This window comes from Schistocerca cancellata, chromosome 3 (assembly GCF_023864275.1).
Source record: "Schistocerca cancellata isolate TAMUIC-IGC-003103 chromosome 3, iqSchCanc2.1, whole genome shotgun sequence".
Lineage (NCBI taxonomy): Eukaryota > Metazoa > Arthropoda > Insecta > Orthoptera > Acrididae > Schistocerca > Schistocerca cancellata.
The window spans coordinates 593,449,859-593,467,351 of record NC_064628.1 but is presented as its reverse complement, the minus strand read 5'-3'; the positions used below and the strand labels follow the sequence as shown (position 1 = coordinate 593,467,351).

The window sequence follows — 17,493 nt, the reverse complement described above, 5'->3', positions numbered from 1 at the left end:
GTTTTGGTAGGTGCTACATTTACAGGTGGTGTTTTCAGTTTCCTGGATTTCACAAAGTATTGCTTTTACTTCTTGATGCAAGTATGTGAATGTTGTGTAGTATGGTCCTAAGTATTGCATAATGTTTTTATGTCTTATCCTATTGTTTTTAAAGCATGCCTCATCTTTTGATTTTGGATCTCAAGATTTTCAAAAAATTGTTCCAGACTTACTAATACATTTTCTGTAATTGGCAATCTCCCATTTTCTATAATTGACAATCTCCTTTCCATTCAATTAAACTTTGTTCCTCATTTAATTATTTTGGTGCTGTTTCCCAAGTGTGTTAACTTCACTCATACACCCATTTCTGCTTTAGATCTTCATTCAGTGCTCATCATTGTTCGCACACTTCCACACAACAGTAACAAAAATACTGTACTCGCATGTCCATATATCTGAAGTCCAATCTGGAGATTGTTATTGGTTGTTGCATTGGATTATCAGTCCATCTGTAATTTCATTGGCTCTGCTTTCCATAGAAATTGACATATAATTTTCCTTCATAATCTGCAAAACATAAATTAAGAGCAGTATCAAAATCTTGGTCTTTTAATTTACCCGGGACAAGAGCACTCAGATTATGACCTCCCGTCGTAAACTAAATTTCATCAGAAAACTTTGTTATTATTGCACACATTATAAATTTTATCTTTAGGGAAAGGTTGAATCTAAAACAAATTTTGCAATAAGAATGATGATTTACCCTAATTACTGAGCTTATGAATTTCCATACCACCTTTGTTGTTCCTCAGCAATCTGCTGAGGTTGATTCTGTGCATACTGGAGGTAAGGTTTTTATTTTTAACATATGAACTATGAATAACCAGTTATAGGTGTTGGATTTTCAAAAACTATAAACTTTTGTTCTTTCAGCTTCTTGTCACAGATTAAATAAACTCACATCATCAACAACTCCCTACTCCTTTTCTCTAATGACATCTTCCAACAACTTACACCATTTCAGAATTAATTGTTTCTGACTGCTGCTTTACAAACACACCACATAAAGCAGTACCAAGATATAAAAGGTTGCAGTTCAGAAATGGTAAAAAATATCAATTTTATATCTAGAGATTTTCATATGTAATCAAAGTGACATGTTTTCAGAACTAATTATACAAAAAGGATTATAATTTTAAAGTTAAATTGGAACTAAATATTGTGTCAATGGTATATGTTAGTTCTATACATGAAAATGTATAAGAGTAAATTAGATTTTCGGCTTTACAATTTTGATTACTTTGGATTGTGTTACAAATTTAATATGTGTATCTTGTTCTACAATAAGGATGAGAGATAAGAGCACTGACCAGTTCCATTACAGCGCCCCCCCCCCCCCCCCTCCCCACACACACACACACTCAGTATACATTAATTTGTAGATGTTTTATAATGTTCGGGATGTTTATGGTATTTTAATTCAGTAATGCTTTTCTGTTCACAGATATAACCCACGAAAAGAAAGAATGAAGAAATCAGTTGTTACGACATTGAACATACATGCTGTGAGAGGGAAACCCTTCAGTACTAGTGCAGTGACATCGATTGGTGCTTTGATCGGTGTATTACATTGAGCTAGTGATATAATGCATTAATCGTAATCATCGTCGTCATAAACTGCTCTTATTTTCTTGTGACAAATCACAAAACTTTTCAAAATGTAGTTCTGGTTTCAACCAACGAGTGTTTATTATTACTCTGTCTAAATGCACACTGCTGCAGCCAGTAGGATAATGTTCCTCTTGCATTGTCAAACTAGAGTAGACAACAGTAAATTTTTCTACTGTAGCTTGTACTTATGTTGACAAAAGAATGGAAACCTTAAATCAGCTCTTGCTGCATTTTTCATTTAGACAAAGTGATGATGGCCATTGCTAGTTGAAACTGGGTTTTCCAATAGTTCTTTGTGATTGTCACACAAAAATAAGAAGATAATTAGTCAGTCACTTATTCCCCATTGACAATATGGCGTAATAATCACAATCAAACATGTTTCAGTGTTAATATAATTATATTATTCTAGTCCCTTGAACTGTTTTGGTGAAACATTTGACTACTGTGAGACTGTTTTTACTCCCTCTTCTGAAGAAGAGAGCTGTAACAGAGAGAATCTTTGAATGTGGTTAACGATTCATAGTTTGTGTGCGTAACGATATCTATGCCATGTAAAAAGATGACATGGCATTGTTTTCCTGTGATTATTTTCAACAATGAAGATCTCTAACAGCAACCTGTGTTAGTATAAGATTGAAAACTTGTTTCGATGAAGGTAAAGTCAATGGAAGATAAAGCATGCATCTGAAACTGAAATACATGATGGGGAACAATAATCATATTGAGATGCCAGAGTGATTTGAGGTTTTAAAACATTGACATGGTTACTTTGTGAATGGAGCTGTAATGTTGCATTGTAGAAGTACCTAGGATATCAGTGAACTTTTTCACAAAACTAAAAATGTCTATTTCAAGAATAATAAACGTATGAAGCATTGATTGTTATTTACAAATGACTGCCCAACACACACACACACACACACACACACACACACACACACACGCACACGCACACACACACCTAATTCAGATATGAAATTAACCTTGATGAGCTATAATAACTGCACATTTCCATTTCATTTCCAAACTGTAATGAAAAGAGATGGTGGTTCTAGAATTATTAGTTGGATCATTTGATACAACTAAGCTTAAAAACAGGGCAATCAGCTGCTGTAAAATGAAGTTCTACATCACATTTTACAGTATGAATTACACCAAATTGACTTTTTAGAAGTGGCTGGGTCTTGTTAGGAGAGGATTATGAGAGACACCAATAAAGAACAGCATATAACAACATCCTCTTTAATTAACTGTGGTAAATAAAATGATAAAAAGAAAATAAAGGACTTGTTTGCTACGAAGAATTGATTTTGTTGTGAGAACACTTCTCTTTCATTATTCAGGGTGATTATATTTAAAGTTAAACTTTCAAACTGCTGTAGAAATAACACCACTGGTCAGAATGAAATCAAATTGCAATGGAATAGTATTGGAGAAGAGGGAAAACGTATGGCAGAAGAAATATAAATCTTCACAAAATTTAGCAATAGATGGTGTTGTAAGCATCATAATTTAATAGTTGTCAACTACAAATGACAAATGAATCGTACAGTAACACCTAAGGTGTAAGTTTGACGTGAAACAAACTGTACTACTCAATGTGCCTGGGTGTACAGGTGTGATACTGTTAGATACATAAGCCCATCCACCAAGGCAAGTTCAAATCACATCAGAGGGGAAAAATTAGTTTTAATAGTCCGGAGGCAGAAAACTGCATAAAAAAGCAACACTCACATCGGTTTTTAATTGTCCTGAGGCCAAAACCCTCATAAAAAGCATCAGTCACGTTGGTTTTAAATTGTCCTGAGGCTAAAAACTACATAAGAAGCATCAATCACATCGTTTAATTATCCTAAGGCCAAAAATCGCATAAAAAGTATCAGTCAAAATCAAATCGGATTATTAATTACTGTGTGACTGGCGCAAAACATGTTAAATATGCTGTCCACCGTTTTCTGCAACAAGTTGAAACCGAGAAACAGCATCTTCCATAACTGATCGAAGTGTTTCCAGAGTCACATTCAGAATGTGTTGTGCAATGCATGCCTTCAATACAGCTGAGTTTGCAATCAGAACACCGAACACATCATTATTCAGGTAGCCCCACAGCCAGAAGTCACACGGATTAAGATCAGGTGATCGGGACGCCCAGACTGTAGGGAAAAGGTGGCTGATAATTCTAGCATTTCCAAAATGGCACTTCAGCAGCTGCTTTAATGGATTTGCAATGTGCAGAGGGTGTCCATCTTGCATAAAAATGACCCAATCCTCACATCCACGCTGTTGGAGAGCTGGAATGATGTGATTGTGCAAAAGACACTCATAGCGCTTACCAGTGACTGTACATGCAACACGACCGGAAGCACCTGTCTCTTTGAAAAATAACGGGCCTACAATAAATGATGCCGTAAGCCTGCACCACACAGTGACCATTTCAGGATGAAGTGATACTGGTTGATTTGTACGTGGATTTTTTGTTGCCCATATTTGACGATTCTGTGTATTGACATAGCCTGTCAGATGGAAGTGGGCTTTGTCTGTCCATAAAATCTTTCACGGCCAATCACTGGCTACTTTCATGTGAGCAAGAAATTCCAAAGCAGTCTCTCTTGCTGGCAGATCAACAGAAAGCAACTCGTGCATATGGGTAATTTTGAATGAATAGCAAAGAAGGATGATTCGTAGCATTTTACACACCATGCTCATGGGTATGTCCAATGTTCGGCAATTCTCCATGCACTACGTGTTTGTAGACCACCACTCATCTCCTCCTGCATTGAATTTCTGAATCATTTTCTCCAGACTAAAAACAGTCACATGAACAAACACCTTTTTAAAAACCCTTCATCATTCAGAACTTCTGCAGTTCTGTGTGCAGTCATCATTCTTATGACACAGCTTTACAAGCAGAACGCAATCCTGCATTAAGACAGTCATGGCGAACGTCACAGATGCAAAAGGAGGAAAAGCCATGTACCCAGCGTGTTTATACCAGCTTCAATGGGTCGTGCGCATGATAGGTGTTTTCATTTACATATTCTGACACATAACAGCATCATCTATTGATCAATTTTCAAATTATTTTTTTTCTTCTGCCATACATTTTCCCCCTTCTCTGATAATATTCCATTGCAATCTGACGCCATTCTGACTAGTGGTGTTATTTTTACTGCGTTTTGAAAGTTTAACTTTAATTATAATCACTCTGTATGTATAAACATGTGCATATTGATAAAATAAATGCTTTCACAAATTCCGCACTGTAAGGAAGATAAGGAAGTTGATAAGGCTACTACAAAGAAAATGGACTTTACTTCTGGCTCAGTATAATCTTTTTTTCCCTTAAAATACATATATATGTTTCCTGACTGCCTTAAACTCTTTCCTCATTCTTCAAATGATGAATAAGGCCCATTGTGTTCCAGTTATTGAAAATAACATGAGGAGCATTCAATAAACAATGCAACACTTTTTTTCTGAAAGCAGGTTGGTTTTATTCAGGGTTTTAATACACCATATTATTCCCCACTTTTTTTGTTACAAAACTCTGTTTTTCAACATAATATCTGCTCAATGCAACAGCTTTAAGCTTCCTTATTGAGAGGGGCTGTAGCCCACATGGTACCACTCTACTGGTCGACGTCAGAGCTGATGTCTTTCTGCAACAATAACCTTTCTGTTATTCACGTACTGCTTCCTGCAGAAATCATCCTTCATTGTAAGCCAGACAGACGGAAGTCAAAAGGTACGAGATCAGGGCTGCAGGGTAGATGAGAAAGAACATTACAATGACGTTTTGTGAGCTCCTCTGGGGTGCACAGACTTGTGACACCTTATATTGTCTTTTTTTTTGTGCGACAAACAGGCTGAAGTCATTTCTTCAATTTTCTGAGATGATCATTGCACCATGAGGCAGGACATTAAACATAACTCCTTCAGAGTCCCAGAAGGCCATTGCCAAGACTTTACCGGCTGAGGGTGCGACTTTGAACTTTTTCTTGGGGGAGAGGTGGTGTCGTGCCATTCCAGGAGTTGCTCTTTTCTTTGTGGTTTGAAGTGATGAACCCATGTTTCATCATGTTTGATGATGATCAATAAAAATCGTAATGATTAGCCTCGTAATGTGCAAGCAATTCAGCACAGTTGGTCCTTCATTACTTTTTATAGTCTTCTGTTAGGGGGCAAGAATCCCAGCGGGTTTGAGTACCGCTACTGGTAGAAGTGTGTGTCAGCACTACCAACAGAGATGTCCAGTTGTGCAGTGAGGTGTTTGATTGTGACCCACCATTACCTCAAATAAGTGTGTTATCAAGTTCCAACATTGCAGCAGGGGTCACAGTTGGTGTGGCCGGCTGGCATGCAGGAGGTCAAACATGTTTGCATGACATTGTTGTATTGACAACAGACACTTTGCCCAACAACCTACTATCTTTTGTTCACTGCCAGCTCTCTGTAGATATTCTGCAGGTGCCTATGAATACCTGTGATGATCTGGTTTTCCACCAAAAGAAACTCAATAACAGCTATGCTCTTGGAAAGCACCTCCATTACAGATGCCATTTTGAAGGCTACATATAGTGCAACCACCTATTGAAACCGTCATGAAACTATAGAGGCTGAAGCAGGAATATTCCACAATGTCCTACAGCAAATTCTGATTTTTTTCAACCTAAATTGGAGGAGAAAAGTGTTGCACCACTTAATGAATGCCCACTGTATATAGAGAACAAATACAACATTGAATAATTGTGACATCAGAAGTGTGTTTACATTCCTGAGAGTGACATGAGGCATTCTGTCACATTGCCCACCCCTGATGCAAAGTATTTGATGGTGAAGACGTCAGTGTAAAGAAGAAAAGTGTCACCAAATATGGCTTTCCAATACTTCGACAGATATTTAGGTACAAACAAAATCCGTGACCTTTCCCAATTAGGTTACTGGATTGCTCGTAACCAAAAACTGTTAGAAATAAATCTGAGAACTGGACTGATCTCTCATTATATGTGGTGCTCTGAATCTCATAGAAGAGAAAATATGCATAATACTATAACCCTTTCTTTACAAATGTAGAGTAACTTCTGTTACATACCAATTGCAATGTTTTTGATAAGAAAGAAAGAAATGTACAGAATACATGTAATTTTGTTTAAATAGTCTTAATAAAATCTGTCACTAATTTTTTCTACAGGCCCAAGTCCTTTTCTTAAATTCTTATGCATTAAATATATATGAAAGATATTGAATGCCATGTCACTTTTTTAATATTTGGCCAAAAATACGTGACAAAAAATAGGTGTTACTTAAGAGGTGTGGTGTGAGAAAGGAGCCAGTAACATTTCTGTAGTCTACAAAACTTTCATTCAGGATTATCTACAGTTTATTAGCCTTTTGACACAATCACAAATACAAATTAAGGACTATACATAAATAAAGGAAAAATTTTCTACAAATAAATACAAAATGGGTAAAAATGTGTCATAAAACAAAATTTTTCAGACAGTATTTGGCCATTTTAAGTGTGGTGGCTGTAGCTTTTGCCAAGATCTTGCACCTGTAGGTGGTGCACACTCCTTTGGGTGCTCCCGTGCAGTCTTTTGTGTAGTCTGGAGGGCAGTTTTTCACCAGTCTTTGGAGACCTGGGCTCCTGGAATGACACTCTTGTAGTGCTACTTGTTGAGATGGTGCTACAAGCACCATACTTACCAGGAAACTACTCCTTGGTTAGTCTTTCCTCTTCTGGCTGTTGCCCAGGCAGTGGCTGAACTGAAGATGGCATGACTTGGGTCTTCGTTCCTGTCTAAAAATGCTTTTCTGGCAAAACTATACAATCATCAGTGGCATATGTCAGAGACAAATTTTGAAGATGCGGCATGTTTCACAAAGCCCTACCTCCACATTTATAGTGTGGCAGAACTGATACTGCACTGAACAAATATATCCTCCTGTAGTGTAGCACAGGGTTAATGCAGTAGTTTCTACTGTCTCTGGCTGCACAGGTCACACCCGGCTAAGAGATGGGTAATAGAAATGATCAACAAAACAACTGTCCATAAACCTTGTCATCAATTTGTTGTAGAATCTTAGAACATATTATCAGCTGAAACATAACAAGGTATCTTGAACAGAATTACATCCTCAATGCCAACCAGCTTAGCCTTTGAAAACATCAATCACGTGAAACCCAGCTCGCCCTTTTCTCACGTGACGTACTGAAAACGTTTTATCGAGGCAACCAGGTAGATGCAGTGTTTCTCGGTTTCTGAAAAGCATTTGACTCAGTACCACACTGATGCGTATTGTCAAAAGTATGATCGTATGGGGGTATCGAGTGAAATATCTGACTCGATTGAATACTTTTTGGTAGGGAGGACACAGCATGCTACCTTGGATGGAGAGTCATTGTCAGATGTAGAAGTAACTTCTGACATGCCCCAGGGAAGTGTGTTGGGACCCTTGCTATTCATGTTGTATCTTAACAACCGTGTAGACAATATTAATAGTAAAATCAGGCTTTTTGAAGATGATGCAGTTATCTATAATGATGTACTATCTGAAATAAGCTGCAAAAATATTCAATCAGATTTGATAAGATTTCAAAAGTGTGCAGAAATTGGCAATTTGCACTAAATGTGCAGGAGTGTAAAACTGTGCACTTCACAAAATAATAAAAAAAACCATAGTATCCAATGACAATATTGATGAGTCACTGTTGGAATGGGCCAACTCATACAGACATGGGTGTAACACTTTGTGGGGATATGAAATTGAATGATTGCATGGGTTCAGTTGTGGATAAAGCAGGTGGTGGATTTCAGTTTATTGGTAGAATACTGGGGAAGTGCAATCACTCTACAAAGGAGATTGCTTACATATCACTCACGTGACCAATTCTAGAATATTGCTAAAGTGTGTGGGACCTGTACCAGATAGGACTAACGGGGGATATTGAACATATACAGAGAAGGGCAGCACGAATGGTCACAGGTTGCTTTAACCAGGGGACAGTGTCAGAGATACTGAAGGAACTGAAATGACAGACTCGTGAAGACGTGTAAACTATCCCGAGAAAGTCTACTAACAAAGTTTCAAAAACCTACTTTAAATGATTAGTCTAGGGATGTGCTAAAACTGCCTACATATTGCTCACACAGGGATCATGAGGATAAGATCACAATAATTGCTGCATGCACAGAGGCATACAATCATTCCTCCTGCACTCCATACTTGAATGGAAGAACAAGAAATCCTAATAACTAGTACTATGGGATGTACCCTCTGCCATGCACCTCACAGTGGTTTGCAGAGTATAGATATAGAACTAGAAGTAAAAGTTATTCTTGTAAACTTCCATGATGCAATACTTTCATCCCATAATCTTCCATTCTCACCAACTGTTATCAAACTGCTATGAGTGATCATACCATGTGTAGAAAAGATTACCTATTCAAGTTAGTGTTTTCGAAATTTGATTCAGCGTGCTTTTGTTTCAGAGGCATTTGCACTATGTCTGAATCATTTTGCAATCAGCCATTTTGAGGCATAAATGCTAAAAATGTCATAAGTTTTTATACTGTAACATAACATTACATTTAAATTGTGGTGTGTCATGCAATAGTCAATTTAATGATGCCACTTACCCATAAAAGTAAGTAGGCCTAGTTTGTTATGGTATACACAGATTGTCCTACTTCTTCACTTTAAATTGTTTGCAACTGACCGAATGAAAATATTTAAAAATAATAATAATATAAATTTGACTGTAACTTTGTATCAGAGACAGAGTAAATGACATCAAAAATAAAATTATTAATATTATTTACAGAGAAAATAATTGTAACAGTTGGACAGCACATTACAGTCTTTCTGATGAAGGAGTTCTGTATCACCTAACCCTCATGTTTAGGAGCAGAATACATTTTACAAACCATGAAATGCCTGTTGTGGTTTTGTTTTCCAGTATGAAAACAGTGTACGTATTTTATTGATTCCCATGTTCAGTAAGCATACTATAAAACCTCTTCCATCAGCTATTGTCACATTCTTTCATTTGTTGTATGGGCTGGACAAGGTAGCAGCTAGTTTAGATATAAACTGCTTAGCTGAGTGAGTAGTTTGTTTTTGTGGCAATTGGTTTAAGTAATACTGCGCTGAAAAATAAACTGAAAAATTCAATTCCAGAAGATCCCAGTGGTGGCATATGCTTTGGTCCAGACAGCTTATAAAATGGATGTGCTAGCAGCTGGAATCTTCCATTTTGTCATCACTTTTAAGCAATACATAGCAAGAACATCACTGTCACTTCCTAAATCACTGTTGCTTTCCCTAAAGTACAGTGTGTCACTAGTATTTTCCAATAACTCGAATTTCGTTGTCAGTAAGTCCTGCACTTGGGGTCAGTCATTGGACTCACAAAAGCAGATGAAATAAATAGCACAGAAACAACATCAAATGACTAGTCCAGATGCAAAAGCCACTAAACGTGTTTTTTGTTGGTTTTGAGTCAGGCACACTGCCATGAACATTGTTTAAACACCTACACGATGGGATACGTTTCAGGGTGCAAAACCCACTATAAACCGTTTGAAGTGGCTGCAGAAAAGTGTGTTCGGTTGCAAAAGGTGCTAACTGTATGTTGTCTTTGGGTGCAAAGAGTGGGCTTTAAGCCAACTAAATCTCCAGCGTTTGCAAAACCCGTCAGGTCCAGCAGGCATGGCAGTCACTGTGCCATGTCTGGATGCAAAGCACACCAGACTTCCCAATCTGAACTTCCAAAACTACCTTTCAGTTTGTTGCAATTAGAAGGGATATTTTTCTTATTCAGAGTTAGGCTGGATGCTCTGTAGTGAACGCGTGTGCAATAATGCAGCTCTCGCTGCCGATGCCATGTCGAAATATAGGCCGGTAGACGTATGGATCAGCAGGGTGTTTGGTGACGTGTTTGCTTGAGTGTTTTGAAGAAAATGAGTGATTCTGTGAACAGTTTAAATGCAGATGATGGTAAAATTAAGGGAGTAATTGAAATAGTAGGAATCCTGCAAGAAGTTGAACCCGTTGTAGTAGTTGTAAATGTCCAAACGAGACAGGCTGACAGACCCTCCCGGAAAAGGAAGAGACATCCTGATCAGTGTAGAGAAATGTTTTCCAAAATATAAAGGTAAGAGCATGAAAAGTATTAGTAAAGCAATGTTATGTTATGCCATGAAAACTGTGTTGACACTAACTGTTATGACATAACCTCAACAGCTCCGTGGCACGATCTGTGCTCTCTACACAGTGTCATTGTCAACCAATTTAATGGACAAATCCTGCAAAACTGAAACCGGTAGGTATCTGGCAACAAAGTACGAGTAGTGCATAGCAAAACTAAAGAAAATTTGTGTTAAATGCAATGGATCTTGCAGGGAGCAGCAAGGAGAGCATGCGTAGTAGTGCTTGGCACTGTATGTACACTTTTGCCAGATTTCTCCCAGTTTGTTTCACAGGAATTGTCCATTGGGCAGGATTTTAAGCAACCACTGGGGGAGAGGTTTTGGCAGCAAAAAATGAAATTTTCTACTTATCACGTGGTTTAGTCCACCTTTTTAAGCACGCTACTTCTTAAGTTACCATGTCATAATTGTTATCTCTCTTATTTTATCTGCGTGTATAGCCTTCTGCCTAATTGTCACTACCCGTGATGTGGTCCTTCCCCTCCCCCATCTCCCAGTTGCCATTTACTCCTCCTACATACTTAAGCAAGCATAGAACGTAAGCAAGAATTGGACTTTGTTTCAGATACAAACCCAACGCCTTCACAAAAAAGCCCTATTGTAGATATCCCTTTGGAAAGTTAAGATGTAACGAGCTTACCATGGCAAGATGTAAGAAAAATTCACCAAACATTTTACCAGAATTGAAAAGAATCTAAGTGGCAGAGCAACTAAGCAGCTCAAAATGGCCCTCCATGTCACCTAAAAGAGGATCCGGCGAGGATGCAAAAAGGAAACGAGCCATCACCACTTGTTTAATTTTTTGTGAGGAGATCGAAAATGCCGTTTGCAAATAGGCTTTCTTGTCAGTTTCACAAATTTAAAAAAAAAAAATAGGTTATTGTGTTGTCACAACGTTCCAGGCCAAGATGCAAATTCCCAGTGAGACTAGAGGACGTGACAAAAGAACCAAATTGTATAAAACGAGAACAGACTATGAAAAATCACATTAAGAAGTTCACTCCCTTAGAACAGGGGAAAACATTTAACTCCGCGGGCCACATTGACTCCTCCACAAAGTCATAAGGGCCAAGATCTAACTATTGGAATTAAAGCACCCTAGCAGTCCATGATCACCGTAATGTAAGGCTAAAGGAAAGATGAAATCGCACAAATGTAAGGTTGTGGAAATAGCTAGCACTGAAACGAACTACGATTTTTATTTAATTACGTAATTTTGATTGGTGGACGTATCTGACAGAAATTCTGGCGAATTTCATCGACAAAAAAGTATGTCACTGCACATTCTTCACGAAAGCGTCCTGCAAAGTTAACGAAATGTCAAAAGCATTGTTAGCAACACTATTACTCCAAGACGTAACATTGATAGAGTATGTCAACGCATTGTTATTTCAAGCGGCGGAACAATAAGTTTAGTTACGTAGTCTTGTAGCGAGTATCAGGGCCAGAGCATGTGTTCGATAGTTCTGTTGCGTGATTGTGCCTATGTTGCGAGTGTCTCACGAGTTTTTTAGTGTTTTATGCGCTGTACTAGTAGGTGAGACGACGAAGTGTGGGACAATTCAAAGTTTGAATTCGAAGAGACAAGGAAAATCGAAATGCGTATAGAACTACTTGAGTATTTTTTCACTGCATTTTTTAGTGGAACTACAATGTAATTGTATTTAATTCAGTAATTAAAGTACCTTAAAAATAAATTCATTGTGTTTTGTTTAGGCAGACTACTCCCTAGTTTTATTAGTATTAAATAGCACAATTTTATTTTCAGGTTACAATCTTTTGTGAAGTTCTGTACAAATATGGAAAAGAAACGAAAGATTGACAGTGAATGTATAATTTTTAAAGAGCAGTGGGGATGTCAATATTTTGTGGTGGAGTCGAACAACAAACCAATGTGTATTATTTGCAATGAAGCAATATCAGTCTTCAAAGAATACAATATAAAACGTTATTATGAGACAAAGCACTCTCAGAATTACTCCAGGTTTACAGGATGCGAACGATTAGAGATGTATGAGACTCTGAAACGCCAGCAGTCACTGTGTAAGAAAGTAAATGCTGAACAACATGCAGCAACTCGTGCTAGTTTTCGTGAAACTCATTTAGTAGCGAAACAGTGTAAGCCATTTACCGATGGTGAATTAATTAAGAACTGCATTATTGCAACGGCAGAATAAATGTGTCCAGAAAAAGTTAATTTATTTTATTTAAAAACATAAGTTAGTCGGCAAACACTGTGGCTCGAAGAATAGATGATATTGCACAAAATATACCAGCACAACCGCGTGACAAAAATCAAGTCTTGACTGGTTCTCTTTGGCCGTGGATGAGTCAACAGATGCATCAGATACTGCTCAAGTACTACCTTTTATTCGAGGGATTGACAAAAATTACGAAGTGTGTGAAGAACTCCTTGATGTTCACAGTATTCACGGGACGACCACTGGCGAAGATATTTTTAAAAGAGTTGCAAGGGCAATTCAAAAAAACAATCTTAAATGGAAGAAATTAAAATGTATTACAAATGATGGTGGCAAAAACATGTCTGGGAAAAATAAAGCTGTTGCTCTCCTTTCTAAGGCTGTAGAAAATGACGGTGGCTCAAAACCATTAGTAGTGCATTGTATTATTCACCAACAGTCTTTGTGTGGAAAACGTTTAGATATGTCAGAAGTTTTAAAGCCAGTGATTTCAGTTGTTAATTATATCAGTCCCATGCACTCAGTCATCGCGAGTTTCTTGAAGATATTGAGGAAAGCTACTTGCCATATTATCCTGCAGTGCGCTGGCTTAGCTGCGGTGAAGTTCTGACCCGTTTTTTTGAACTCCGAACAGTAATTGAAATTTTTTGAACGAGAGGAATCGCCTTCTGGCTGAGTTACGGAACGGTGAGTGGTTGTGGAAGCTAGCATTTTATACAGACTTAAACGTATGAATGACCTTAATTTAAAATTGCAAGGTGAAAACCAGCTTCTGCCTGATTTATACACGCATGTTAAGTCCTTTCGACAAAAGATTGCTTTGTTTCAATCTCAGTTGCACAAAAGAAGCTTCACGCATTTTAATACATGCCAAACATTCAGTCAGCAAACTGAGATTCCGTTTCCTGTAAGTTCCGCAATTGAAGCTTTTGGCGTTTTAAAAATTAATTTTGAATCACGTTTTTCAGATATCGATGCAAATTCAAACGATATCAAGATATTTCAAAATCCCTTTGACATCAATATAGAAGCGTTATCCGCAGAACTTGAGTTTGAAATTGTTGATTTGCAATGTAGCGACTTTTTTAAAGAAAGACATTCAAAGTCAACATTACTGGAATTTTATAAATGTCTTTCATCCACACAGTTTCCAAATTTACATAAATTTGCCCTTGGCTTTTTTCCACATTTGGCACTACTTATTTGTGTGAAAAAACTTTTTCCAAAATGAAACATGCAAAAAGTATTTACAGATCAAAATTAAGTAATGAGCATTTGAAGTTGCTGATGATTATCTCTAAAACTAGATCCACAACTAGAGGTAATCATGAAAGGAAAGTTCCAGCTACAGAAAAGTCACTGATTATCACTAAGGTGTTAAATTTCTTTACATGAATACTCTAACACTGTGAGTTTCAAGATATAAATTAATGACCGTTATTTTTATACATCAGTTACAACTAAAATATCATTATGTACACCAGGTATTGTATTTTCTTTAAATTGCCTTCAATTAAAAATATTTTATACGATTTACTTGCTATGTGTATTTTACAACGTAATCAAAAGAAAATGAAACACCGCTTAACAAGTATCTCCCATGATGATTGATTACTAAGGCTAGTCGCCGAAATGGCGTCCATCTGAAAGACTTGCACCAGACTCGTGAGTAGAATAAAATGTAAAGAATTTTTTTACTTAAATTGTTTTCGCCAAACTAGTTTGTTAAGCGTTTTTTTTTCCCACTATCGCACGGAGAATGGTCTGTCTGTTTATTGTGACCTTCCGCTTTGTAAAGATAGAGCTCCGACAATGTCGCGGTGTATTGGTCGCGATAGCTCTCGAAAATCAATTGTTGGCAGTATAGGTACCACCTCAAATATTTGGCTGGCCGGATACCGGGGATGTTCGGCCATTTAATGCGGGCCGTTTTGCCGGCCCTCGCGGGCCAGTTTCGGCCCGCGGTCCGTAGTTTGGAGACTCCTGCCTTAGAACATCACTACCCGCGAGGACCCAATACCCAGACAGTCTATTTCAGTAGCGAACTGAGCATATCGAAAATGCGGGCCATCTATTGTGAAGAGAACCCTGAAAATGTTGTCAAATATGATTACTACAGGAGCGTTTTTTAGCAGGACTTCAATATTGGCTTTGGTGCCCCATATGTTGATACCTGCTCGACATGCCCATCCCTGAAAAATCGTATTGAATCGAAAAAAAAAAAAAAGGAATCTCATAAAAGGAAAGCATTCAGACCCAGCACAAAGTCCGCAAAACGCGAGCTGATGTGTTCTACAAAAAGTTGAAAGGAAAAAATTGGGTGAAATAACTCTCAGCTACGATTGTTAAAAGAATCTAATACTACCAAAGATGCCAGACCAATCTGCGTGTGATTCCTGTCAAATATACATTTACAACTTTACAGTCTGCCAGCTCTCCTCAGATTCTCCCGCAGAACACCGACACGGTGCTTTCGTGCATTAAGTTGGAACATGAATATGCCAAAGGGTCGATCCAAATAGCGTCCATGGTTTACCTAAACTTCGAAGGAACGAAAGAACTTTCAGTTGTTGACAGATGTGGGGATCCATATAAAAATAGGATGATGCTCAGAATGCTCGTTTCTTCTTGAAGCTCCGACAATCTAGAAGAAATAGAACTGTGATTCCCAATATTGGGCCACCCATTCATCTCTCCTGACAGGGTTTTCGGTAATGTCGAGATACAACTTTGCAAGCTAAGCGTCATAGAAAACATTCCTGTATACATTCATTACATTGAGAAATTTTCAACGCTAGTACATGTAGGACAAAATAAATGTTCTCTTCAAAACTGGAAGGTATATGTGGAAGGCTCAGTGAAAGTTACTGGTAACTGACATTTCCAGATTTAAAAAAAATCACGTTCATGAAAAGCAGAAACAAGATAATTTGTCTAGTACATGGAGAGCCTTCTACAAATTTGAAACTGGAGAGGGGAAGAGCATTCTGAAGAGGGGAAAAAATATCAGCGAAGCAAACAGCCCAACACGAATCGCAGCAGATGGAGAACTTTCAGAAGCCAAACTCGTACATAATGACAAACTCAGATTTTACACTGAGGTGTTCGACATGCAGGAAGGCACTCCTGGAGTCGGTCTTGCTGCTGCCAACCCTCAGAAAGAGGAAGAAGCCGGAAGCAGTTTTAAGTTGAAGGACATTGTTGAGATAGTTGTTACTTAGAAGCAATTTTCAATCGATTTCACTTTCTAAAATTTTTATCGTTGTCATCTCTAAGATGCAACTTACCACCAATCTTCTCATTTTATAAAATTTTGTCGATGTTTTACTAAGATGCAACTTGGAGCTTATTTCATTTTCTTCAATATCTTGAATTTCGAAAGCACGATGGTGTACTTTTTTTTAAATAAGAACGAATGGAGAACATTCATTTTTGTTCTTTTTTTTCACATTAAATAAGTCAGTTTTACCTGGTAAAATAATGGCACTTTCATAGTTTTATATTCCAATTTTGTAGAACGTTCAGACTTCTCTTTAAAATAAAATGTATTCTGTTTATATTCGCATTAATTAAAATCCACTCTTTTGTCAGTCCTAACGTATCACTAAATAACGGGTTTTGCAACTGAATGTTTGTTTCGTAATTGGATCGATACATTTGCAAAACCCGCTAAATTCATAAATCAGGTGCAAAAATCGCAAACTCAATATTTCACTTAATATTTTAAAGCATAAAACACATATGCTGATTTCAGCTGTTAATGCCGAATACTTATGTTTTTATACTTATTTTTAAAACAGAAATGTTTACCTTTTAGTCGTTAGGATGGGACGAATTTTTCGCGATTATCTCAGTTTCGCTTATCATGCTGTTCGTGGCTTTTGCATCTAGGCCACTCAAATAACAATATTGGACAAAAATGTTGATATCGGATGAAATAACAAAATGTAAAAAAGTATTGTGATATTGTGAAGAATGATGTCAACAAATGGACACCACAGTATCACATTTACAAATATCAATATTTCACTGCAGCAATACTCGCAAGTCAATAATTATCAATGTACATGTGAATTGAAATGTTGAGCATTGATACTGAGCATGCTAGCTGCATCAAGCATGAATTTTATAAACTAAGCAAAACTAAACTGAGTACTGATGAACAGCAGTCTTCACCATACTGGCATCAGTAGTGGTAATGATAGATCATTACCTCGATATTCAAAGGTTTAAATATTGGTGTTTTTAGTATGCAGACTTCAGTCTTACTTTCTGATCCAATAGATACTAAAAGAAACTGTATTCCATGTTCTGATAAAATGATAGAGTTTTACATAACAACACAATGGTAACCAGATTTGCCATAGATGATGTGTTTTCCGATCCCATCCAAGTTCCTAATTCAGATGTTGGTTTGTGAACAA

General features: G+C 37.4%; 2 protein-coding genes across 3 annotated transcripts in view; both read left to right on the top strand.

The window, feature by feature from the left end:
• LOC126175460 (protein disulfide-isomerase TMX3) overlaps positions 1–2,533 on the top strand; it is a 352,285-nt gene extending 349,752 nt beyond the window's left edge. For both annotated transcript variants that reach the window (XM_049922268.1, XM_049922267.1), the window contains exon 11: positions 1,487–2,533. In XM_049922268.1, the coding sequence (XP_049778225.1) occupies positions 1,487–1,512 (26 nt within the window). In that variant the 3' untranslated portion in view covers positions 1,513–2,533. The remainder of the gene's footprint in view (positions 1–1,486) is intronic.
• Positions 1–17,493, top strand: part of LOC126175457 (jouberin-like) — a 457,590-nt gene that overhangs the window by 68,744 nt on the left and 371,353 nt on the right. The window lies entirely within an intron of this gene.